At 52.8% G+C, this 24,722-nt stretch overlaps 1 protein-coding gene across 4 annotated transcripts in view; it reads left to right on the top strand.

Moving 5' to 3' along the window:
- GOLGA3 (golgin A3) overlaps positions 1-24,722 on the top strand; it is a 45,246-nt gene continuing 20,524 nt past the window's right edge. The window contains exons 1-9 of one of the 4 annotated variants that reach the window (XM_068562187.1): positions 1-23; positions 5,464-5,776; positions 7,859-8,101; positions 11,399-11,511; positions 15,864-16,522; positions 17,483-17,594; positions 19,467-19,773; positions 22,003-22,205; positions 24,536-24,673. In XM_068562187.1, the coding sequence (XP_068418288.1) occupies positions 5,644-5,776; positions 7,859-8,101; positions 11,399-11,511; positions 15,864-16,522; positions 17,483-17,594; positions 19,467-19,773; positions 22,003-22,205; positions 24,536-24,673 (1,908 nt within the window). In that variant the 5' untranslated portion in view covers positions 1-23; positions 5,464-5,643. Of the gene's footprint in view, positions 24-56; positions 322-3,777; positions 5,274-5,463; positions 5,777-7,858; positions 8,102-11,398; positions 11,512-15,863; positions 16,523-17,482; positions 17,595-19,466; positions 19,774-22,002; positions 22,206-24,535; positions 24,674-24,722 lie in introns of those variants that run through there. The other 3 variants (XM_068562185.1, XM_068562188.1, XM_068562186.1) reach the window with 3 other exon arrangements.

Raw genomic sequence — 24,722 nt, forward strand, 5'->3', positions numbered from 1 at the left:
GGCTTCCTGTTGGAGTTGGGCCGGTAAGTCCGGGAGCTGTGTTTCTGACAAGGGGAAGAGCCCCAAACTCACTTTTTCAAATCCGCCTCGGGCCAGTTGTGAGTGGGCTCGAGCTCGACACTGCAGCTGGGGCAGTCCCGGCCCGAGGGCGGCTGCTGGCTAGCAGAAGAGGACCTTCTCTCTTCCGGAACGGAGACTGCGCGCACTGGCTGTTTCCGGGGGGCCGGACTCCGTCGCCTCGCCGAGCTCCGCCCCGCGCGGGGCCACGTCTCCGCCTGAGCGGCCGGGCGGGGCGTTCGCCGCGGCTTCCTCAGCGCCGGGGTGAGGGTCGCGGGGTGGCGCCTGGGCAGGGGCTCCGGCCGGGGAGGGCGCGGGGAGCTAGGGAACCGCGGCGCGGTCGAGGTGGGGGCCGGGCGAAGGGCGGCGGGGCCGGGGCGGACGCGGAGGGCGGGCCGCGGCTCCGCCTAGAGCGACAACGCCCCGCGCTAGTCCGGCTCCTCACCGTTGGTAGCCTCCGGGCCTGGAAGCCGGCCTGTGCAGCTGTTAGGGAACTGGCTTCATAAATATACATACATTCGAGCCCTTCCGGAGCGCTGTCTACCCGTGCCGGGGAGTGATCTGTTCAGAGGTGCCCACAACTGCCGTTGGTCTTGTTCTTTTGCAGAACTTCTGTCAAGATGACATGCGTGACATGGTGTCGGGTGGTTAGTGTGAAGCCTGGTTTAAAGAGCCCGTGTGCTCTCAGCCTCTCAGTCCACCTCGATTCCATCTCGATTCTCGGGTGCTTAGAGGCGTTTCACTGGTGCAGTGATACCTTCCAGAGGCAGTGGGGTCAGGCGTAGTCACTAGCCTGCAGGTGGTGCAGGTGAACAGCTCAGCCTTCATTCAGCAACTGTTTGTTGAGTGTCGGTCGTGTGAGCGGCACTGTTCATTGTAGGTGCTGGGATCCAGAGCCGAAGTCGTGTCAGGGTCCCTGCCCTCACTGAGCTCACGCCGTCGTGGAGGGATGCGGAGGATAAATGAGGTCATTGCTGAGAGAGTATTGGGCGGTGCTTGGGGTGGGTCTGTAGGAGCGCCCGTCGGCGGAGGTGACTTTTGAGCCAAGGCCTCTGTGACAAGAAACTAGCCATGCAAAACTGTGGGATAAGAGTGTTTCGGGCAGAATGAACAGCAAGTGTGGTGACCCTGAGGGAGGAGGAGGTTTGGTGTTTTGAGGCAGAGAAGTATGGCAAGTATGTAATGAAAAAGGAAGAAAATGATAGGGAACAAGGATGCAGTGTCGGGAGGGGTCAGATGCTATGCAGCTTCCTAGTTCGTGGTGAGAGGCTTAGATTTGATTGTCAGTGTGATTGAAAACCTGGGACGTTGTAAGCCATTTACAGGTGACTCGTGGATTTTTCTTTTTTTTTACATTTTAAATTGTCCCTTAAATATTGCAAATATAACTTTTTATTGGAGTTATAGCCTTCAGTTCCAGTGGACCTTGAATGGCAAGAAAAGGAAATAAAAATCATCTGACATGACTCAGATTCAAAAGTACCTTTTTTTTTTTTTTAGCCAGTTGCCTTAAGCAGCAGTATAATTTTTTAATTTAACTAAACTTACAATATTATGTTAGTTTCAGGAGTATAACATAGTAATTTGATGGGGTTTTTTTTGTGTTTTTTTGGCCATGCCGTGCAGCATGCGGGATCCTAATTCCCCAACCAGGGATCGAACCCATGCCCCCTGCAGTGGGAGCACAGAGTCTTAATTACTGGACTGCCAGGGAAGTCCCTGATGTTTTTATAAATTAGACTCCATACAAAGTTATTATAAAATATTGGCTATATTCTTTGTGCTGTACATTGCATCCTTGTAACTTATTTATTTTATACCTTGTAGTTTGTACTTCTTAATCCCCTTCACCTACTTTGCCCCTCCCCCTTCCCTTCGCCTCTCTGGTAACCACTAGTTTGTTCTCTCTATCTGTGAGTTTGTTTCTGTTTTGTTATATTTGTTCATTTGCTTTCTTTTTAGATTCCATAGTGATAACATACAGTATTTATCTTTCTCTGTCTGATTTATTTCACTAAGCATAATGCCTTCCAGGTCTATCCATGTTGTCACAAGTGGCAAAATTTTGTTCTTTTTTTATGGCTGAGTAATATTCTGGCGTGTGTGTGTGTGTGTGTGTGTGTGTGTACCATACCTTGTATACTTTCTTGAATGAGAATATCTTCAGTTGGCTTTTACCTATTGATAAGCAGCAATTGAAGGGAAAATAACACTAATAATAATAGCTGCTATTTATTGAGCTCATTGGATGTGTGCAGTTAATCCTGGCACAGGTTTTTTATTCTTTTTCTCATCATCTTACTGATGAGATCACCAGCTAAGAGTGGTTAAGAAATCTGCCCATGATCTCACAGGTGAGGGTCGGGGAGTCAGGACCTGCAGCCAAGATGTCTGATACCTGAGTCTGTCCTTTACATTACACTGCTATATGGTGACATTAGGCTTTCCGGGTTTTCACTTTGGCCATGCTCTGTTGTTTTTCTTTTCTTTTCTTTTCTTTTCTTTTTGGCTGCCCCACGTGGCTTGCAGGATCTTAGTTCCCCGACCAGGGATCGAAGCCACGCCATCGGCAGTGCATGTGCTGGTGGTCCAGAGTCCTAACCACTGGACCACCAGGGAATTCCCATGCCCTGTAGTTTCTAATTGCCGATAGGAACATCTTAAAGAAGATGGGGTAGATGGAGCTGTTAATGTGCATATACCAAATCCATGTAATCTGCTGTCTGGGGGAAGCTGGAAGTCACATAGGTGCCTGAGATGGTAGTTTCTCCATCTGAAGTCTCTTGATGTCAGACAGTGGTGGACCTAGAGTTACACGCACTTTGCGAAGTTCTAAGTGACAGTTTGCCTCATCTCTTCCCTCTGGGAAACAGCAGAATGCACGTGGTCAAAAACAGTACTGTGATTAGGCTAATCTCTGCTTTTTAATCACAAAATGGAGCGCATGTTACTAAGAACAGCTTCCTTGTGATGTGCTCCCAGCTGTCTGACCCTCCTTGCCCTGTTTTTGTCAGCAGTCTGAGATAATGAGGCCCTGGACAACTGAATCATGCTAAGTAAAATTCGCAGGAGGCTGAAGATACACGGAGAATGCCAGGGTATTATGGACAGAGAGAAGTGTCCCTTCACCAGAGGCTGCTGCTGGTGGTCTGTGAATTCCGTCTCTTATCTGGCTTCAGGAAGAGCTGCGTGTGAACAGGAGCCACCTTCCTAAGTTACCAGAACAAGTCACAGTCACAGGGTCTCGAACTCTCGGGGGCTGCACCATCCATCTCTGGAGGGGCTAGGGCTCCTTGGGAATCAGAAGGCTTCTTGTTTAGTAAGAAATCCAAATAAAGGGAAGCCAGTGAGTGGAGTGTGCGTCGGCACTGGGCTCAGACGGCCCGATGCATTTGTCTTCGGCGTGCCTTCCGCAGTGGACGTGAGCATCTCGGCCGTGTTCCTCTTTCCTGCACAGTGTCAGGTGTTGTCACTGCTTGTCTCGGTGGCGCATTCTCTGTGGCTCCTTGGCTGCCCCCTCTGCCCTCCCTTTTTTGGTTGGCATGTTCTGTCTTTCATAGGTAAGTCCTGTCCCGCTGGCTGGCCCGCTCTTCCGGCTCACTGACACTGCTTATCTGGCCTGTGGCCATTTACGTGCAGCTCTCCCAGTTTATACCTCCCCGGGTGTTCTTTGCCCTCGCTAGAACTGCGGCTCCCAACTGCGTTTAGTAGAAACAGACTTATTCTGTATTTGACAAGGCGTTGTGGATGCCCAAGGATGCAAATACTGCTATCGTTTTGTTTTGGAACCACTAGCTTGGTTGTTAAGGGGTGGAACTTGGTGAGGCAGAGATTTAAGTCGGTAGCCTGCACTGAGCACTGCTCTGTGTAGGGGATGTGCCAGGGGGTAGGGGCAGACTTGGAGTGGTGATTTCTGCGTCCAGGATCTTACAGCGTGATGGAAGAGATAGGCGCACACACACCGCGGTGTGATATGCTTGCAGGGGGTATCATGATGGCAGAAGCGAGTGGGCCACGTGCTTTCCCTGAGGCCCAGGAGGGACTTGAGAGCAGTGCCTGATGGTAGACATGGAAGGGTCCATGGGGATTTGCCTGGGGTCAAGGAGAGAAGGGCATTGGCAACAGTTTCCCATGTTTTCACACATTTCTATCCGTGGTCCTTTCAAATACAGACCCTTAGTACTAGCTCTACGCTTAATAGTAGACATAGGGAATCCCCTGCTGGTCCAGCGGTTAGGACTCTGCACCTTCACTGCCGAGGACCCGGGAACTAAGATCCTGCAAGCCGAGAGGCGTGGCCACAAAAAAAAAGTAGACATAGCCTTTTTGTATTCGTAACAGCACTGTTATTGATCCATGGTATCGCTGGCCTGTCGGGCGCCACGTTGCAGAGGGGAACGTGTGGATGATTGGAGCTGCAGGCCAAACACCACCGGGTTCCCGTCGCTGGGCCTCACCACGGGGTAGGCCAGGTTGTGCCAGCCACAGGGTGTGTGTTCGTGGGTGACAGGGTGACAGAGGACCGTGGAGAAGCAGGTGCACCTGCCTGTCCAGTGAGAGGCAGCTCCTGCTTAGGCTCTTCAGAAACGTCTATATGGGGTTTGTAAGCTGGGGAGGAAAGTCATGTAAATTTTTGTCCTGAAACCCGTGATAGTATCCTCATTACACTTCAAAAGTGATAACCAGTTGCCAGACTTCGGGCAAAGTTTTGCTACCTTAAACTCAGCCTGGCAGGATGGGCTGAAAGATAACAGATCCTGCGAGAAATGAAGGATGCGTCGGTTACCTGCTGTGACATGCTGTCTCTGCCCCCATCCCGGGACGGCTACTTCCCTGTGTCCTCGCCCCCTGTGCTTTCCTCCAACAGTGTCCGGTTTACCATGTCCCACGCCATCGCGTCTTCCACGTTGCCCTCTGGATCTGAGCTGTGGCTTGGGCACTGACATGCCAGGTCTCCTGGGGCAGGAGCTTGTCCTTTGAGCCCTGTGAGCTCTTGGGCCTGTGTGTCCAGTACAGAAGCCACTGGCCACCTGTGGCTATTTACACACAAATTAGTTAAATTTAAATAAATACAGACTCAGCTCCTCAGTCACCCAAGGCCACCCCCAGCTCCGTGGCCACCTCTGCCGATTCTAGCGCCGCTTGTGGAGCTTCTCACCCTGGCGGGACGGTCTTTAGCCGGCACGAGTGCAGGCGCCCTGCGGGGATGGGCCCAGGTGGGGCTGGTTCATCATTTTATCCTCAAAATCTAGGATGTTGTAGGTGCTCAAGGATTATTTGTTGAATGAATAAATCTATATTTGTTTATTATACAAATTGGGAACCAAATGTTAGTCTTGGAATTGTCACTTCAAGTCTGACAAATGAAGTTTCATAATACCTTTTTTCTCTTTTTTCTCCCGTCAGGTATCATGGTATTACTTAGTTTGATTTCAGGTCATTTGTGAGACTTTAGATCTTCCGAAAATGGCAAACCCAGTGCGGTCCCTCCCAGGAGCTCTTGGCCGTTGCTGATGGCAGAAACCAAACTCGCTCGCGGTTCACTTGCAGCCCCCGAGTGTCAGCCCAGCCTGCGTCACCGTAGCCATGGACGGTGCAGCGGCCGTACAGGAAGGCCTGTTGGAGGACAGACCCGGCAGTGGGATCTCGGCTCGCCCCGAGGCCCCCCCAAAGCCCACTGGCTCCCTGACGTCACTGGACCAGTGGGATGAAGCCCAGTGTAAGTCGCCAGTTACTCTGTGTGCTGCTGACTTTCTGCCTTCAAACAGGAGAACGTGGGTCAGCTTGCATTTTGGAGGAAGCCTGTGGTGTCTAAGACCGTAATGAACTTTTTAATTCATTCAGAGTGTGTTTTTAGTAATCAGATGAGGGTTTGGTTTTGTTTTGCTTTTTAGTTGATGCCAACTTTGAATCAAGCACCACGCATGTTAAGTAGAACGGGAACTTTGTGGAGCTTTCTGCTCCAGCAGGACAGAGCAGCATGGTTACCGTGAAGGCTCTGTAGGTCTTCACTGACACATCATTGTGCCCTGCCTAACATGCTACCTTTTTGGTTGGTTGCCAGAATTTTACTAACTGGGATCCAGAAATGGTCCACTAGTGATCTGAGAATGATTGGATCACATTTGCATGTTAGCTAATGGGTTATTTGTGCATTGGAAGTACAGGGTGAATTACCCACTCCATTCCATGCCCCTTCCTGGTCAGTGTGTGCTTGAAAATCATTAACATGTGTATGTACTGACTTACTAGCCGAAACTGCATTCCTGTTCTTGTAAAACAGTGCTCAAGCACCTAAAATGGCTTAGCTGGTTACTGCTCCTTCAACGCCAGGTGAGGCCAGTGCGGCTCGGCCCAAGACCAAGAGCTCTACAGTGGGACGGCTCCTAGGTCTGCCACTAACAGCAAGGAGCCCTCAAGCAAGATCCTTGATTTATCTCAGTCTCACTCTCCTCTTGAGAAAACGGAAAGATGAATGGTACCTGCATCTCGGGGTGGTCGTGAGGGCCCATGTGAAATGCAGGCACTTGGGAAGCGCCCGGGAAGTGGTGCTGGCCGTGTGTGTGTCATCGTTATTTGTTTATCCATAATTAGGCTTGTGTTTGGAAACAATCAAGTCTTATTATTTATTGGGCCTTCTTACTTTTAGGTTTTTTTGAAGTGTAATATGATGCTCAAAAAATGACTTTGTTATGTAAACAGCAAGGTTTAGAGACTCTCCTAGATCCGTAAGTAAGCCTGTCAGAAAGCAGAACTGACCCGATTAATGTGGATCTGAGATGCAGGATTCCTCCCCCGACCCCAGCAGGAGGCTGAAGGGCTGTTTGTGTAGAACAACAGATGGTTGTGCAGGGTGGTGGTGGGGTCTCCCCGCTCTGCTTTGTGTCTGGGGCGCCCCGTTTATATTCTGGTTTTCCTTTCAGAGAGGCCTGACAGTAAGTAGCTATATTAGTTGGGAGTCACGTTTCAAGTGACAGAAACCCATTTTAAATTTGCTTGGGCACAGAGGGAACTTCCTGGCTGCATACTGGGTACCAGGTGATGCTGACCCTGTGCGAGGCCGGGGCATTGCAGTGCTGGGGCCCTGGCACCTGCCTGGAAGCCCCTCCACACGGCTCCCTGGCTCTTTGGCTGCCAACTGGCTGGTCTTTCAGGGGGAGAGTGCTTTCTTTCTAGTTTCCTTTTGGCACAGAAATAGGTTTCAGTTAGAGCATAAACAAGTCTACTCGTAACAGTGTTAGTGGAGGAGAGTGAGCTTGGTGGCCGTGTGTAGTCACCGCTGGTCAACTTGGCTTTGTATCCGTCAGGTGTTTGTCAGCCATAAGCACAGACTCTGGGTTCTGTGCTCAGCTTTGCCATAATCGTCCTCAGCAGCTATTCTGACTCTGCCTTTGATTTCTCGTTTGGAGGCTGTGACACGGGTTAGCACTGCTGGTAACAACGCCTGTTAAGAAACATCGTCAGCTATGTTTTAAGCATGTGTAGGGTTTTTTTGCTATATTTTAAAAAACAGACTTTTGTAAGATTTCTCATTGGTCTTGTTTAAATGAAAAGGAAACATTACTCCTTAAATTCCACAGCCGTAGCGCGGAGGGTGAGGAGGGCGTCCTGCAGTGAGTGTGCCAGGCTCTGCGAGGTCGAGTGACTGGTCCCACCTCACCGCCCACAGGAGGGGACGATCCTGCTGTCCTCTCAGAGTGAACAGATCCATGGCATGTGGAGATTGCTCACGTATCTAGATCCCCTCTTGTCCTGCTTGAGTTGTTAAAACCGTGATGGCCCAGCACGCCCTCTTTTCCAGGTGCCGGTGTCGAGGTAAACAGAGCTTCAGATGAAGGAGGAAGCCAAGGGGCCGCCTGTCCGAATGGGCCAGCGCCACAGTTCCCAGGCCCTCCGCTGTCAGTGGGTCCTGAAGCCTCTCCAGGTGTGGCTGATTTCCATGACAACCTAAGGAAGTCTCAGGGGACTAGTGCTGAGGGCAGTGTTAGAAAAGAAGCTTTGCAGTCCCTCAGACTCAGTCTTCCTATGCAAGAAACGCAACTGTGTAAGCATCTGCCCGCTGGGCTCTTCCCCCCTCTCCCCCCACCCCGGGGCCCTTGTCACCCACCATCCTTCAGAGGCACAGGCCCTGCACCCCCGTGCCATTTGCTGTTTTATCACTGTGGTGGGTCATACATTTAACAATTAGCTCCATTTCAGAGAGAAGATACACTTCATCATGGCTTGATGGTGACTTGGACTTGAGGCCCAAGTTTAAAGGGCCTGTGCGTGCGTGTCTTTTGTCACCCTGGATGGTGAGCAAGCAGCCAGTGGGGTTTTGATCTTGACAGTTACACTTTGAAGGCTTTCTTTTATGAGTTACTTTAATCAGTGTTTATTTTGTGCAATCCCTGGGGATTCAGGGGTGAACAAGTTGCAAACTGGCAGCCTCTGAGCCCTAGAAACCTCCAGGCCTTTTTCTAACATGTAGGTTTTCATACACAGACTTGTGTGATTTTACTTAATGGGATCACTTCACACGTGCTGTTTTTAAGCCTCGTCCTCCCTTCAATACCTCCTCCTTCCCCCTCCCCTCCCTTCCCCTCCCCTCCCCCTCCCCTCCCCCCTCCCCTCCCCCCTCCCCTCCCCCTCCCCTCCCCTCCCCTCCCCTCCCCCTCCCCCTCCCCTCCCCTCCCCTCCCCTCCCCCTCCCCTCCCCTCCCCTCCCCCTCCCCTCCCCTCCCCTCCCCTCCCCTCCCCTCCCCCTCCCCTCTCCCCTCCCCCTCCCCCCTCTCCCCTCCCCCTCCCCCCTCTCCCCTCCCCTCCCCCCCCTCCCCTCCCCCTCCCCTCCCCCTCCCCTCCCCCTCCCCCTCCCCTCCCCTCCCCCTCCCCTCCCCCTCCCCTCCCTCTCCCCTCCCCCCTCCCCTCCCCTCCCCCCTCCCCCCTCCCCTCCCCCTCCCCTCCCCCTCCCCTCCCCTCCCCTCCCCTCCCCCTCCCCTCCCCCTCCCCTCCCCTCCCCTCCCCTCCCCCTCCCCCCCTCCCCCTCCCCTCCCCCTCCCCTCCCCTCCCCTCCCCCTCCCCCTCCCCTCCCCTCCCTCCCCCTCCCCTCCCCTCCCTCCCCCTCCCCTCCCCCCTCCCCCTCCCCTCCCCCTCCCCCCTCTCCCCTCCCCCTCCCCCCTCTCCCCTCCCCCTCCCCTCCCCCTCCCCCTCCCCCTCCCCTCCCCTCCCCTCCCCTCCCCCTCCCCTCCCCTCCCCTCCCCTCCCCCTCCCCTCCCCTCCCCTCCCCTCCCTTCCCCTCCCCCCTCTCCCCTCCCCTCCCCTCCCCCCTCCCCTCCCCTCCCCCTCCCCTCCCCTCCCCTCCCTTCCCCTCCCCTCCCCCTCCCCTCCCTTCCCCTCCCCTTCCCCTCCCCCTCCCCCCTCTCCCCTCCCCTCCCCCTCCCCCCTCTCCCCTCCCCTCCCCCCCTCCCCTCCCCCCTCCCCTCCCCCTCCCCTCCCCCTCCCCTCCCCCCCTCCCCTCCCCTCCCCCTCCCCTCCCCCCTCCCCTCCCCCCTCCCCCCTCCCCTCCCCTCCCCCCTCCCCTCCCCTCCCCCCTCCCCTCCCCCTCCCCCCTCCCCCCCCCTCCCCCCCTCCCCTCCCCCTCCCCTCCCCCCTCCCCCTCCCCTCCCCCTCCCCCCTCTCCCCTCCCCCTCCCCTCCCCCCTCTCCCCTCCCCCTCCCCTCCCCCCTCCCCCTCCCTCCCCCCTCCCCTCCCCTCCCCTCCCCTCCAGGCCAGCCACATTCTCACATAGTCCTTTATAGGCCTCTGAAAACCGCCAGGTTTGGGGGTCATTGTTTTTTAAAACGGGGTTATGTCCCTCACGTGACTGTGCGCTTTCCTCACCTAGCTTGATCACATGGAGATTGCCCCACATCAGCTGATCCGCTGTTGCAACTCCATATCCATTCTCTTAAGGCTGGTGGGAGCCCCGCGTGTGGCCGGTAAGAGCCACGTGACCAGTACTGCCGTGAGCATCTCCCCATGCGTGTTTGCAGCCTTGGTGCTTTCGTTTCTGTGGGCTCCACCCTAGAAGCAGAATGCTTGGTCAGAAGCAACAGCTGTGTTTATCTCCATCGTGTGTGGTCACATTGCCAGGGCGCTGACGCCCTGTGAGAGGACACAGAGGCTGTTTCCTCTGAGTCTTTACCAGTCTGATGGGTGTGCTGTGATGTTGCCTTGATACTTGCATTTGCAGCTCCCACTTCCCTGGTTACTAGAGGGTTCTTCACAGGCATTGTTTTGTTAGGGCCACAGCGTACTTTAAACATCTCTGTAAACTACCTGTTAGTACGTCAGCCAAGATGTCGTGTGAAACCCTGGGTCCTGACCCGAGGGGTATGTTAGCTCTGGCCCGAGGTACCCACCCGGCTCGCCTGCCCCCAGCCCAGCCCCGAGGCCATGTCTCTGGTGCTGCGCTTGCTGATTTGGGTTCCCTGCCTGAGGCCACAGCTCCTAGGTCTCTGCTGTCTGGACCCCTCAGCGTTGTGAGACGTATGAGAGGCCTCTTGAGTGACGAGTGCGCAGTTAGTGACAACCCTGCTGAATTCCTAGTGCAGTTCAGCAGCAGCTACTCACCTCCTGGGATCCACATTCGAAGACGCTGCCGCCCGTGAAGGGGCTCAGTTGCGGCATTTCTCTGCTCCCGTCAGCCTGCTGTCTGACCCCCCTGGGGAGACCTGGGGCTCTCCTCCCTTTCACTCGCTGTTCAGCCCTTTTCTTACCCAAAGTGAAAGGTTTGGATTTTAGATATTGAAAATTTTGTTATTAGCCAGAAAGTTGTCAGAATAGTTCCCCTCCTGTCCTTGAGCAGAGACCCTGGACTGGAGCCGCCTCAGGCAGGAAACTGAGGTGAGCGGCCCAGACATAACTGCGTGGAGAAGGCGAGTTCAGCGGCTGTCGTCCCGTCAGGATTGCTTCTCACGTTCCTCTGTAACGTCAGGGAGCGGACTTAGAGCTTGGTGAGAACCTCAGAACACTCACACTGGCACCAGCTTCAAGTTCAGTTCTTTTGTTACTAAAAGGCACAGGTTGCCCGTGTCCTGTTTTACCAGCCGGGTGCCCATAGGGGGCGATGCACTTGTGGCATGAGCACGGCCCCTGTGCTTGGCCAGTGTGTCTGCCACCAGGTGGGTCCTCTCTGTGGTCAGTGTCCGAGGCTCGCAGTTTTCTCTCCATCTGCAAACACTCCTTTCAAACCAGACAGCCGTGTGTCGTTCAGAGCTAAATCGTATGGGTAATAAAACGCAAAACAGCCAAGCTGCTGTTCTGCTTGGTCCTCTGTGCCCTGGTGCCTTGTGAGTTTCTAAATGGCCATTTCCCCACCTCAGGCTCAACAGAGGCTTCACTGCCCCTGGAGAAGGAGGAGCAGGTCCGGCTTCAGGCTCGGAAACGGCTGGAAGAGCAGCTCCAGCAGTACAGGGTGAAGCGCCAGCAGGAAAGAGTGAGTCTCCCTCTCTTGAACAAGCTAGTGGAAAGCGTCACGTGTGAAAAACAGCAATTCGTCAGACATAATTCTAGGATCTGCTGTTTATTCCTCTCTGGGGGGTGGGCTTCTGTGCTTCTCTGCAAAGATCATTTTCGTCATGTAGTTCCCACCCTTTGGGAGATTGCGCAGGCTCCGGTTCCCACCCCGTCTGGTCCTTCTTCCCCCTAAGGCTGCCTTTAGAAAAGCAGGGGCAACAAATACTTGGGCAGAACTGCTGTCTGTGCTTGAGTGGCCAGTCCTGGGTTTGGCTTGTTTACTGCATAAGTGGCACAGTTTCTACTGAACTTTGCTGTACAGTGTTAGAATATGTGCCACGTCCCACACATATGATAAGTATGTCCATATGCTTTGCTAAAATCAGTTTTGTTCAGGTATGAAACTCTCGTTAGGATGCCAGTGAAAGCAGTCTTTTTAATCACATCGAGTGACTCTGAGAAAGGGGGATATGAAGGTTCATTTCACCCTTCGTCCAAGTTTTCTGTGGACTTGAAAAATTTCAAATTAAAGGCATTTAAAACTAAACAAACTTTTAAAAAACGCTTTCGGGGATTGATTTAGTAGTGACAGGTCCTCATCAAGGTTGGCCATTTGTTTTCCCAAGAGAGAACCTTGGCTTTTGGAGCGTCAGGGCTCTGAAGCCAGTGTAGACGAACTGGAAGGGACAGCACCAGGCTCTGAACTGACAGAGGCTCCCACCCGGGCAGGGGCTTCTAGGGATCCCTCCAGACGGCCTGCCAGAAAACGTTACAGGGATAGTCAGTAGTCAGTAGTAATTATGTGTGCTAGGCACTGTGTTAAATTCCCCACGGACGTTACAGTGAGGCTCGGACAGGTAAGGAACTTGCGGTAAAGTAGCAGAGCCAAGATACAGACCAGACAGTGTCTGTGTGCCGAGCTTGTCCACAGCTTGCCTCCCAGGGGTTTGCACCGCAAGTCCAAGCTCTGCCTGGGTCATCCAACGTTAGGCAATTAATGTGTCGGTAGTTCAGTGTGAAGTTTCACGTCATTTCCCATCTTTACAAATTATATGTATGCATATATGTGTATAAAACCTTAGCCTCAGTAAGATAACTTCTGTCCGGCTGCTGGACTCATCACACACTGGTCTGACGAACCTGACAGGCCTGCTTGCTTGGTCACCCCCCTCCCCCACCCCATGCCGCACTAAGCAAGGCAGGCAGCAAGATGCCGGCTACTTTGGCCCCCACCTGTCCCCTGCTCTGGAGACCCTCGGGGCAGGGCCGGCCGAGGAGAGTGCAGCCTGGCAGGTGCCGTCCTCATGCAGATCGGCACCTGGGTGGGTCCTCCCCATGACCCAGGGGAGCTCAGAGCTGAAGTGACCACCAGTGCCCCCGCCTGAGCTGGGATTTGAACCTGCCTATCTGAGCGCAGAGCCGTGCTCCCCGCTGCTGTGCTTGTGACCCATCAGCATGGCCTGTCGGTTCATGGAGTAGCATAAACCAAGTGAGGTTTTCTTTAAGAGTACAGGTTAGTTCAAAGTGGGAGAATCTGTTGATAGAACTCATCATAATGGTCATTCCATGTGGCAAGACTTATGACCATCTCAGTAGGTGCTGAAAAGGTATTTGATAAAACTCAGAATTCTCGATTCAAAAAATACAAAACAGGCAAGCAGAAACAATTAAACTAGGAGTATAAAGATACTTGTTTAGGAATGTAGTTCAAACCTCATACTTAAATGGTAGAGATGAGGAGTGAAAGTCCTCCCCTGTTGGAGAGCATCTCCACGCGCGTGCCTTCACGCAGAGGTGGCGATCAGTGTCATGCAGGGGAGCGCCCTCTCTGCGCTGCCCCTCACGCGACCGTTCTCACTCCCCTGTCCTCAGCTCCTTCTCCAGCAGCACAGTCAAGGTCGTCCTCATCCTTTGTGACCATGGGTATGTACCAGCATTGCATTCACCAACCCACAGTGATTGACGTTTAGGTGGGTTCTAATTGTTTGAAATTGCAAACAGTGCTGCAGGGAACGTTTTGTGTCTTGGTATACTTCTGTGGGTAAATCCTTAACTGTCAGATTATTGAGTAAAAGGTTTTATGTATTTGTAAGTTGATATGTATTGCCCTCCACATAGGATGGACTGGTTTACATTCCGGGTAGCAGTCTGTAAGATCCTTGGCGGCGTTAGAAATAATGAAAATTGAATCTTTGTCCTCTGATAGGTGAAAAAAAACCAGTACTTCCTAACAGTAAGCGCCTCTTTGCGTGTTGGCTGTTTGGGTGTCTTTGTCAGTCTTTGTCCGTTTTTCTGTTGGTTGTCTTTTTGCTATGTTGGTACTGTATATGAGGACGTTATCCCCTTCTAGTATTTTCGCAAATAATTTTTTCTTAGTTTGCCGTGACTTCTTTTCTGGCATACTTTTTGCTGCACATCAGTTTGTTTGTTTGTTTGTTTTGGCTGTGGCACGCAGCTTGCAGGATCTTAGTTCCCTGACCAGGGATCGAACCCGTGCCCACTGCAGTGGCAGCACAGTCTTTTTTTTTAATTCAATTTAAAAAATGTTTCTTTATTTGGCTGTGCCAGGTCTTAGTTGCGGCACATGGGGTCTTCATTGCTGCGTGCAGGCTCTTCGTTGTGGCATGCGGGATCTTTAGTTGCCGAATGCAGGCTCTTTAGTTGTGGCATGTGGGCTCTGAGCTGCAGCATGCAGGACCTAGTTCCCTGACCAGGGATCGAACCCAGGCCCCCTGCATTGGGAGCGTGGAGTCTTAACCACTGGACCCCCAGGGAAGTCCCGGAAACGCAGTTTTAACCACTGGACCGCCAGGGAATTCCCTGCACATCAGATTTGAATGTTTACAGTCAGAACTTTCAGTCTTTGCTGTTACTTCTTTTGGGGTTCATGTCATATGTGAGAGGATCTCCCCGTTTGAAGGATATAAGTAAATTCACCTCTGTTTTCTTCTTATGCTAAAAGTAAGAGGTAGTATAAAAAGTATTAAAAAGTTGTGTTTTTTTCTGTGTAAATCTAATCCACTTGAAATGTTTTGGATGGAGGCGAGAGGTGGGAGTGAGCCTCTTTGTGGACAGCTGGCCAGTTATCTCAAATTGCTTATTTTATAGTCTTGTCTTTTCCCTGCTGGTTGGAATGCTACCTTATTGTGGTGCTTCTTAAATATCTATAGACCCCGCCTATGCTTGGACCAGTTCCTGGGCTGTGTTCTGTGTCATCAGCCCACCTGCTGCTTTTCTCATTCTCAGTGGATCTAATTATGGCAGCTTTATAGTGTGTGTTACCATCTGGGAGGCCCGGCATGTCCAGCGCACCACGCCCCTAACTCTTCCTTGCTGCTCTGGCTCATTTATCCTTCCTCTGGTATCCCAGCATCATTTCGAGTTGCTCCTCGCCCACCTTGTCCCTTGCCACTTTGGGGTTGCACTAGCTTTGTAGAATAAGATAGAACTGAGTATTAATCTGTAAGAGAAAGTCATGCTGATTCAGCGCCAAGGAATGGTGTCTTTCCTCATCTCCAGCCTCATTCAAGGCCACTTGGGAAGTTCTAGCTAACATGATGATATGAGAAAAAGAAGTAAGAGATATAAATATTGAAAAAATAGGAGAAATGTTGTTATTTACAGGTGTTGGTAACACCTTGGAAAAATGCTGGAGAATCAACTGAAAAATTGCTATCATTATAAATTTATAAAAATATAAAATTATTAAAATAATTGGGGTTTAGAAATTGTCAGTTTCAAATACAAATATGAAAAACCAATAGTTATTCTAGTATGACTAGTTATGAAATTAGCGGGAAAAGATAATATTTATAATATCAACAAAATAATAAAATATCTAAGTGTTAAATTTAAATGACAACAAAAATGGTTTAGACTCTAGATAAACACTACATAACTTCCTCTGTCGAGGGTCAGGCAAACAGATATGAATAAATGGGGGGAAGTGGCTCATTATCCCCTCAGTAATTATAAATTTAAGGTAGTTCTAATTCAACAGGACTTTTTTCTTAACTTGAAGAAAAATTTCAAGGTTTATGAAAAAGAATTATCACGGGAGAATAGCCAGGAAAATTGTGTGAAGCAGGCGTGCGGAGGAAGGACTCGCTCTGGTGGGTGTTTGGAAACGCCGTCGGGTCAGAGTCAGGCGTGCGCTTGGCCCTCACCCGGGGCCCCGAGGGGGCAGCGAGTCACAGAGCATGGGAGGCCTGTGCCGCGGCCGCGTGGCCGGGAGCCCTCGTTGTGTAATCGGCGCGGCCTTTCTGGATGGCAATTTCTGAATGCTGCTTGTCAATTTTAAACATAATTTTTGTACTTTCTTTTCCTTCTCAGTCAAGTCAACCTGTAACTAAAACGAGACTTTTTAGCACACTTGATCCTGAACTCATGTTGAACCCAGAAACCTTACCGAGGGCCAGTGCCGTGGCTATGACCAAAGAATATTCCTTCCTGCGCACCAGCGTCCCTCGGGGGCCGAAGGTGGGCAGCTTAGGGCTCCTGGCACATCCTAAGGAGAAAAAAAGTTTCAAATCAAGCAAAATTCGGTCTCTGGCTGATTACAGAACTGAAGATTCAGACGCTCGGAATTCTGGTGGAAACGTTCCGGCTCCGGACTCTGCCAGGGCCTCCCTGGAGCAGAACCGAGGCAGCGGGACGTCAGTGGTCTCTGAGCTCAGCCTGTGTCCCGAGGCCGACGACCGCCTGGAGGATGCGTCCCTGACGGGGGACAACGTGTCCGAGGCTGACGGGACCGAGAGTGACAGCTCCTGCTATAGCAGCGTCTCCGCCCGAGGGACGGCCGGCCTTCCGGTGAACACGGGGGGCGCGCGCCAGGCCCCCTATGGGGCCAGCAGCCAGGAGATCGCCACCGGCGCCCTGGGCCAGCTCCCCTCCATCTCGGATGTCCTCCAGGCCGCAGCCGCCGAGCGCCAAGAGCAGAGGCAGAAGGTCAACGGGGAGACGCGGCGCCGGGCCGACAGCATCTGCAGCAGGTGGGTGACACCGGGGCCTGCGAGGCGCTGCCTTCCTCTCGGAGTCCCTCCGTTGGTCTTTAATGCTTCATTTATATGCACTCTGTCTCTTTGTAAGAAGTGGAATTGGGTCGAATGAGTAATCACCTGTAGTGTTAAGATATCCTGCCTTCCAAGATCTGTGTAGACCTGTCTCTGAAACTGCACAGATGTGACGGGGGCTCACGTCTCCACGAGGACGTTCTGGCCATGTGGTGGTGGCTGAAAAGGCCGTGCCGTGGGCGGGAGTGTTTATCGGTAGCAGTCCTAAGAGCTTTGGCTCGCTACCTAAATCTTTTTTACTTATTTTTTTAAAACTGGGGGAGAGGAGCAGAGGGGTGTGGGATTTGGAGAGCAGGGATGGCGTAAAGGAGAGACAGTGATCGGCAGGGATGGCGTAGAGGAGAGGCAGTGATCGGCAGGGATGGCGTAGAGGAGAGGCAGTGATCGGCAGGGATGGCGTAGAGGAGAGGCAGTGATCGGCAGGGATGGCGTAGAGGAGAGGCAGTGATCGGCAGGGATGGCGTAGAGGAGAGGCAGTGATCGGCAGGGATGGCGTAGAGGAGAGGCAGTGATCGGCAGGGATGGCGTAGAGGGAGAGGCAGTGTTCGGCCGGGATGGCGTAGAGGAGAGGCAGTGATCGGCAGGGATGGCGTAGAGGAGAGGCAGTGATCGGCAGGGATGGCGTAGAGGAGAGGCAGTGATCGGCAGGGATGGCGTAGAGGAGAGGCAGTGATCGGCAGGGATGGCGTAGAGGAGAGGCAGTGATCGGCAGGGATGGCGTAGAGGAGAGGCAGTGATCGGCAGGGATGGCGTAGAGGAGAGGCAGTGATCGGCAGGGATGGCGTAGAGGAGAGACAGTGATCGGCAGGGATGGTGTAGAGGAGAGAGAGTGATCGGTCGTCTTCCCACCGCCTGATCCTTTGTGCCTTTATTCTCCAGCGTGTCCATGGAAAGCTCGGTTGCTGAAACTCATGATGAAATGTTGCAGGTTCTTAAAGAAAAAATGAGACTCGAAGGACAGCTGGAAGCTTTATCGTTAGAGGCTAGTCAGGTAAATGGAGATTTGATGGATGTATCGATGTGCCACGTCTTGGAGAAGAATGTGCAGTTCCTGTTCGTGCATACAAAGCTTTACATGTGTCTTTAGGAATAAGCTTTATCAGCAGCAGCAGCAGCGCAGCGGCCTCGTCTTCTATAGCCGTACATTTTTGTCTGCTTGATTTGTCAGCCCCAGAAAGAGGTGTGCTGGTTTCCCGCTCCGTGTGGTTTCTCCCTGTATCTCCGTCAGGATCTGCCTGGGAGGCTTCCTAGCTCTGCTGTCAGAGACCTAACAGTCCACGACAGTTAAATCTTTGGGGTGGATTTCACCTTTTTCTGGCCTGGTGAAATTGTCATCTTTGCCCCTTTAGTACTTCTTTGCTTTTTCTGATATGAATTTTGCTTTGTCTGGTTAGCATATGCCTAAAGAATCATTTTCCATCCCTTAATTTTCAGCTTACCGATCAACAATTAGAGTAACTCAGTTCAACTGCTTTTGATCCTCTGCATTTGGCACGGAGACGGGGGAGAGCACGAGGCCCTGGGGGGCGTGAAGTCGAGGCAGGGGGCTGTCCCTTCCCCTCAGGAGCCCGCGCTGTGCGGGTGGGGGCGCCGTGCACACGAGGGTGCTTGCTCTGCTGCATGTGCTTCTCACGTCTGATGACTTTTTTGTTCACACGGTCCTGAGACACAGACTCTGTACATGAAACTCTAGACTGAAGAGGTGATTACCGAGGTGTCGGGGCTAATTTTAGTTGCACACGATTTTCACTGTGTCCTCCTGTAGAACGTGACCTCAGCAAGTGCGTGTCCACCACCCCTGAGTTTGATGCCCTGAACAATCGAAGCACCTTAGCTGGCTTTTACTTTACCTCCTTATCCTCCTGAGATTTGATTTGCTCTTCGGTTGTGTCCCAGCCAAGATCTTTGTGGATTGTTACGGGTGCAAAACTTGTTGGCATTTCTGTGAAAATGCTGATTATACTTACTACAAAATCTTATTGCGTTTGCTCAGTTAATTCATTTTTTTGGGGTATTTGTTCTTCCGTTTGTTGAATTTATTGTTTGTCTTCACAACATTGGTCTTCTGCTATTGCTTGTTGACGTGCAGCTGTCTGCTCTTCTTTGCATTTTGAAGTTGCTGTACACACACACCCTGATAGGCTGACTTCGGGGTGGGTGGGAGATGCTGATGGGTGGGTAGGGGTCGTGCCCTTTGCTCAGTGTCTGTTCTCAGCTGCCCCTGGGGCCTGGGGCTTCTCGAGGCCCCACCTCTCCTCTCCCTGCTGGGTCCCGCGGACAGTGGTCCCTGCGGCCCTGCCACGTGGCACAGACCGTGCCTCAGGCTGCGCCATGCCCGGCGGCCCTGGCTGCAGCCCCTCCAAGCCTCTCCTGTGTAATGGCACCCTTTCCCCACAGACGTGTTCTGTGGATTTTGTTTTCCCCAAATCTGAATCTGGCTGCTCTTCATCTTTTAGAGATCCCTCAGCACTCCGGGTATTCTTACACTGTGTGTTTGTGCATGCTTGTGTGCTTTTTTGTTTTTTGGACAATTATGTTTTCCAGCGTCCTTGTGGGTGAGTGGGTGCTTGCAGAGCTTTTCCCACGTGCTGCCCTGCTCAGGTGCCACCGTGCAGAAAACAGGCAGACTCTGTATTCACCCCTCCTACCTCTTACGCCGGTTTGGAGAAACCCCTTCTTTTTGGATAACTGTAATGCTAGAGGTGACTGAATGTTTTGGAAAACATGGTGCTTTCCTGTAAAGTTCACCTGTTGGACACCTTTCTCTGTCTCACTGGCTGTGTTTTGGCAGCCCTCTTAATACGCAGGGTGGAAGTGACTTATTTTCCTGAACGTCAGCGTGCCTCTGTGTGGGTCTTTCCAGGCACTTAAAGAAAAGGCCGAGCTGCAAGCGCAGCTGGCCGCCCTGCACACAAGGCTGCGGGCACAGCTGGAGCACAGCCACAGCAGCCAGCAGAGGCAGGACTCGCTCAGTTCGGAGGTGGACACCTTAAAGCAGTCTTGCTGGGACCTCGAGCAGGCAATGGGCGCTCTGCAGAACATGCTGGAAGCCAAGAATGCTAGCCTGGCCTCCTCCAACAGCGACCTGCGGTTGGCAGAGGGGCAGTACCAGCGGCTCGTGGCCAAAGTGGAGGACATGCAGAGGAGCATCCTCAGCAAGGACAACACAGGTGCGCTCCCGCGTCCGCGTGTCCGTCCCTCAGTCGCGTGCAGGCGCCCCGGGGCTGTGCCCCTGGTGGGGGTGTGTCGTCTGCTCTGAGGGCTGACCTTTGTCACCTCAGCGTGCTGGGGGTTGTCCTCCCTTCTGATTTATACGCGAAGTGTCCACTTGCCTAAAGTAGTGTTGTTTTTGGTTCAGCTTGAGGAGTTCTGCACGCTTTTTGCATGCGCAGCAGGGGGGCGGCTTAGGTCTTAGAAGTGGACTTTGGACTCCTGACTGTCAGAAGTAATCGTTTCCACTCTTCTGCCTTCTCAGTCCATTGTTGTTTGGGGGCTAGATCTGCCTGCTTATTCCAGAATTGCAGGTGCCATTTAAAATATTTAAAAGCAACACTTAAACTGTTGAGTAGTAGATCTTTATTCTCCCTTCCATACATTCAGGTTTTGGGTCTAGCTGGATCCCTGTGGGAAGCCCCTCTGGAACGACAGACAGATGGAACAGTGGAGTCAGGGAACCTTGCTGGTGGGCCAGGCACGGCGGCGGACCTGTGTGTCCTTCCCTCGTGCTTTCTGCTCATCCTGGGGGCGTGTACTCCATTCCCAGAGCCCATGCTCCACACCTGGCCGGCGCCAAGAAGTGTGGTCTGTGGGCTCACGACATCTCACTGTGCTGACGGGAGGAGGGGGAGAGGGGGTGGGAGGATGGCGCTCAGAGCCCAGGGCGTGTCAGCCCAGACCCTGGTCCTCCAGTGCAGGCTGGAGAGATGGCGTTCTCGTCCCCGAGGTCTGGGCGTCTGAGCGACGCGAGCGGGGCACAGCGGGGCTGCTGTGAAGGACCACGTCTGCCGACGTGGAGTCTTGGCCGTAAGGCTTGTGAGACGAGGTTTCAGATCTGATGAAATAAAGGAAAAGTGACAAACCGCTGTGGCAAAAACTTTATCCGGATCCTGGGGCGGGGGGAAAGCACCAGCTGAGGAATAAAACAGCCGACTGACTTTAGTCTCTGAGCATTTTATGATACCCAATCCCTTAAGAAAATTATAAAATCCAAGGAGTTCTGTATTGCTCTGGGTTGCAAGGCCTGGCCTGAGCAGAGCTCGGCAGGCAGCAGACTGAGCCGCGCCCAGCGCCGTGCTGGCCTCCCCACGCCTTGCTGTCGGCGCGTCTGCTGGCTGGGGGACTTGGGGGTGCAGGGAAGATGCTGCTGTTGCCATCCGAAGGCCCCACTGCTCTGAGCTCTGAGGCACATCTGTCCCCAAGGGCTTCACATCAGGGGTCATGGATCCTATTGTGTTTTTTTGTTCTGTTTTAAATTTTTGGAAACTATCATTAGAATCATAGGTGTTTTCTTAAATACTTGGTGTAATTTATTTTTTAAATAATGGATTGGTTTTGTTGTACTACGATTTGGGTTTCTGCTATGATTTCCTGTCTGCTCCTCTTCCCACCCTGCCCTCAACAGTGTTGACTGTATCAGCAGACTGGCGGGGTTTAGTGTGTATACCATTCTTGAGCTTGTTGATGACTCACAGACGTCATCATGCCAAAGTCTCGAGCCAGAAAGCTCCCATGGCAACGTTCGTTGTGGACACACAGTCGATCTCATTGTTTGCAGATTTGCTAATTGTGAATTCTCCGACTCACTAAATGTATTTGTACCCCCATCAGTACTCACAGCTCTTTCCGGTCATTTGCAGATAGGTGCAGAGCAGAGAAGCGTTGGGGTCACCTGATGTGCAAAAAGGCTCAGCCTTCTCGGTTCAGCTCTTGTACCACAAGTGTCCTTTAATGGTTGATTTAGTGCCACGTTTTTTGCATTTTTGTGCTTTTTGGGGTGGTTTTGCTCTTTACGATTAACCCCGAACACTGTGTGGTGTTCCTAAGTGCAGGAAGGCCGTGGTGTGCTTTGTGGAGAAAACACGGGTGATAGACAAGCTTCGCGCAGGCACGAGGTACAGTGCTGTCGACTGTCAGTTCAGCGTTAATGAATCAACAGAAAGTGAAGCAAGGTGTCTTTCAGCAGAAGCACACGTAAAACAAGGCTGTGTGTTGATCAGTTGAGAGCAGTGACCAGACCCTAACCGGGATGCCCGGGGGCTGTGGCTCGGCGCCTGCGGTTGCGTATGAGGCGTCGTGCCGAGGAGGAGGGGACCCAGCGTGCGCCGCTGTCTGCGGAGCCGGCTTGACGGGACCTTTGGCGCGGCCGGGCTCCCCTGAGCGTCTCTGCTTGCTTGTTTCAGTGCATGACCTGCGGCAGCAGATGGCAGCCTTGCAGAGCCAGCTGCAGCAGGTGCAGCTGGAGCGCACGACGCTGACCAGCAAGCTGAAGGCGTCCCAGGCCGAGATTGCGTCCCTGCAGAGTGTCCGGCAGTGGTACCAGCAGCAGCTCGCCCTGGCCCAGGAGGCCCGGGTCCGGCTGCAGGGCGAGATGGCCCACATCCAGGTACAGCCCCTGCCGTGGCCGGCGGCTCATGCTGCACATCTGGTGTGGAACACTTGCTTTTTCCCTAAACTGAAGCGACTTTTCTGAGTTTAGATTTCACCCATACGTTTTTTGAAAATCTGCTGAGCACCCGTCTAGCCCACACCCCACCGCATGGGCAGGGGGGCCCTGCGGGGAGGGGTCACCGCCTTCTGTGACCTTCTGACACAGGGAGTTTCACAGCTTCTGCTTGAGCATTTTAAATACTAAAATCCCCCTCTCTGGGACGTCCTGTGTTCCTCGCTCTGAGTCATACATCCCGCCCCCTCTGTGGGGTCGCCTTTTGTCGTTGGAACCCAGCTGTCAAATCCACGCCTGCGGGGGTCTCTTGCTCCCCGGCTCTCCCACGCCGTCACCGCCTCCTGTGGCGCGTTTCTTACGTGCACAGAGCGTGGCACATGCCACCTCCTGGCAGAGCTCTCCAGCTGCCTGGTCACCAGATCCTCCCAGAGAACACTCGTTTCCCATATCCTCGCTTTCTTCCCGTGTTGTTAGGGTACCAGAGTGTCAGCCTCTGATTCTGAGTGGGAGCAGGTGTGAGGCCAGGTCTGCAGGGTGACCGGGGCCGAGGCGTGCTCTCGGGAGCAGTAGGCAAGATGCTGAAATGCACTTTGCTCCAAATCTCAGCGTTTGCACTAATTGGACCGATTGTGAGGGTGCTGATGGTGCCTTGGTCAGCCTGTCTTCTCTTTGAATTTTGCTGTGGGTTTTATTTTATCTCCCCACTTTTTTTTTATCCAGGTAAAATATTGTACCTTTTTTGTTACAGTATTCAAAATACTGAAACTTTACTTCTCAAGTAGAGGATGTAAAGTACTAACTCCACCAAATGCACTTTTTAAAAAAAATCTAAAGTCTACAAATATACAAAATAGAATTTTAAAAAATTTGTTGTATATATTTTTTTAATAAATTTATTTATTTATTTATTTATTTTTGGCGCGTTGGGTCTTCGTTGCTGCACACAGGCTTTCTCTAGTTGCGGTGAGCTGGGGCTGTTTGTTGCGGTGCGCAGGCTTCTCATTGCGGTGGCTTCTCTTGTTGCGGAGCACGAGCTCTAGGCCCACAGGCTTCAGTAGTTGTGGCTCGCGAGCTCCCGAGCGCAGGCTCAGTAGTTGTGGCGCACGGACTTAGTTGCCCTGCGGCGTGTGGGATCTTCCCGGACCAGGGCTCAAACCCATGTCCTCTGCATTGGCAGGCAGATTCTTAACCACTGCGCCACCAGGGAAGTCCTTATGTTGTGTATTTTTTAAGCTAGAGGACCTGGCTTAAATACGTCCTTAGTATAAATAAGCGTTTGTTCTGCTTACGGTGTGCTTGGAAATAATTGCAAGTCAATGGAATTTTGAAGCTGTCGTGCATTTATTTGAGGCATAAAATATTTAAAGAAGCCAGATTTATGTCCTGAGCTAAGTCAGAAATGGCATTTGGAAGACAGAAATGGAGAAAGAGTCCAAGGGAATGGCAGTTTGAGAACCATAACTGCTTTTTTCAAATACCTTTGACACCCAGGTTCAGCATTCCTTAATTACCGTGTGTGATACACTTTCGCCCTCTTTTTCCGGTAACATAGAAGTGTCCCAGGAACGTTCAGGTCGGAGAAGAACGCAGGGTAGTCTTTATTCTTTTGTTGCCTTGAGATGAAGTCCCAGCGAATGACGCCTTTCCTTGCTCTGGGCAGCTTCGGTCTTAGACCCTGAAGCTCACAGCTTCTGGTCGCATCGGGCACCTGTAAGTCTAGGAGCGTTCACGTCGGCTCTGGAAGGGACGTGCTTGCAGGTCTGCACGGCCTAGGTCAGACCGGGGCGGATGCCAGTGCCACTTCCTGGGAATGGCCAGGGTCAACCTGGTGCGTGACCAGGACAGTCGGGGACTGAGAGGGCAGGGCCTAAGGTGTGTCTGGCCGTGGGTCAGTTTATCTGATGGGCAGATTCCTGGCTGTCCCTGCCGCCCAGATGAGGCCCCTCACCTCCGGACTCAGGGATGCCCCTTCAGTGGGAACTGTCATGTAGGTCTTGCAACAAACCGCACCGTCGTGGGGGTGATGAGCGCTGACTTCTGGGCTGCCGGCTGGCTCCTCTTAGGTACACAGAACCCAGATGGCCTGAGTGTCATGGTGGCTGCCAGGAGGGTGGGCAGGGAGGCCCTGCGGGGGTGGTGGTCCTGGGGAGCGGCCCTCCCGGGGGCCAGCGCTGTACAGAGACCCTCACCCTGGTGGCCTCAGGGACTGGCTGGGCTGTGCTTGTGCTTGGAATCTAGCAACCTTCGACTTGTGGTGTTTTCCTTTGAAGATCGGACAGATGAGCCAGGCGGGCCTCCTGGAGCACCTGAAGCTTGAGAATGTGTCCCTGTCCCACCAGCTGACGGAGACCCAGCAGAGGTCGATCAAGGAGAAGGAGCGCATCGCCGCCCAGCTCCAGGGCATCGAGGTGGGGCTGTGCTTCTGGGGCTGCGGTGTGTCAGTGTTGTCTTGGGGTT

This window comes from Eschrichtius robustus, chromosome 14, assembly GCF_028021215.1.
Source record: "Eschrichtius robustus isolate mEscRob2 chromosome 14, mEscRob2.pri, whole genome shotgun sequence".
NCBI lineage: Eukaryota > Metazoa > Chordata > Mammalia > Artiodactyla > Eschrichtiidae > Eschrichtius > Eschrichtius robustus.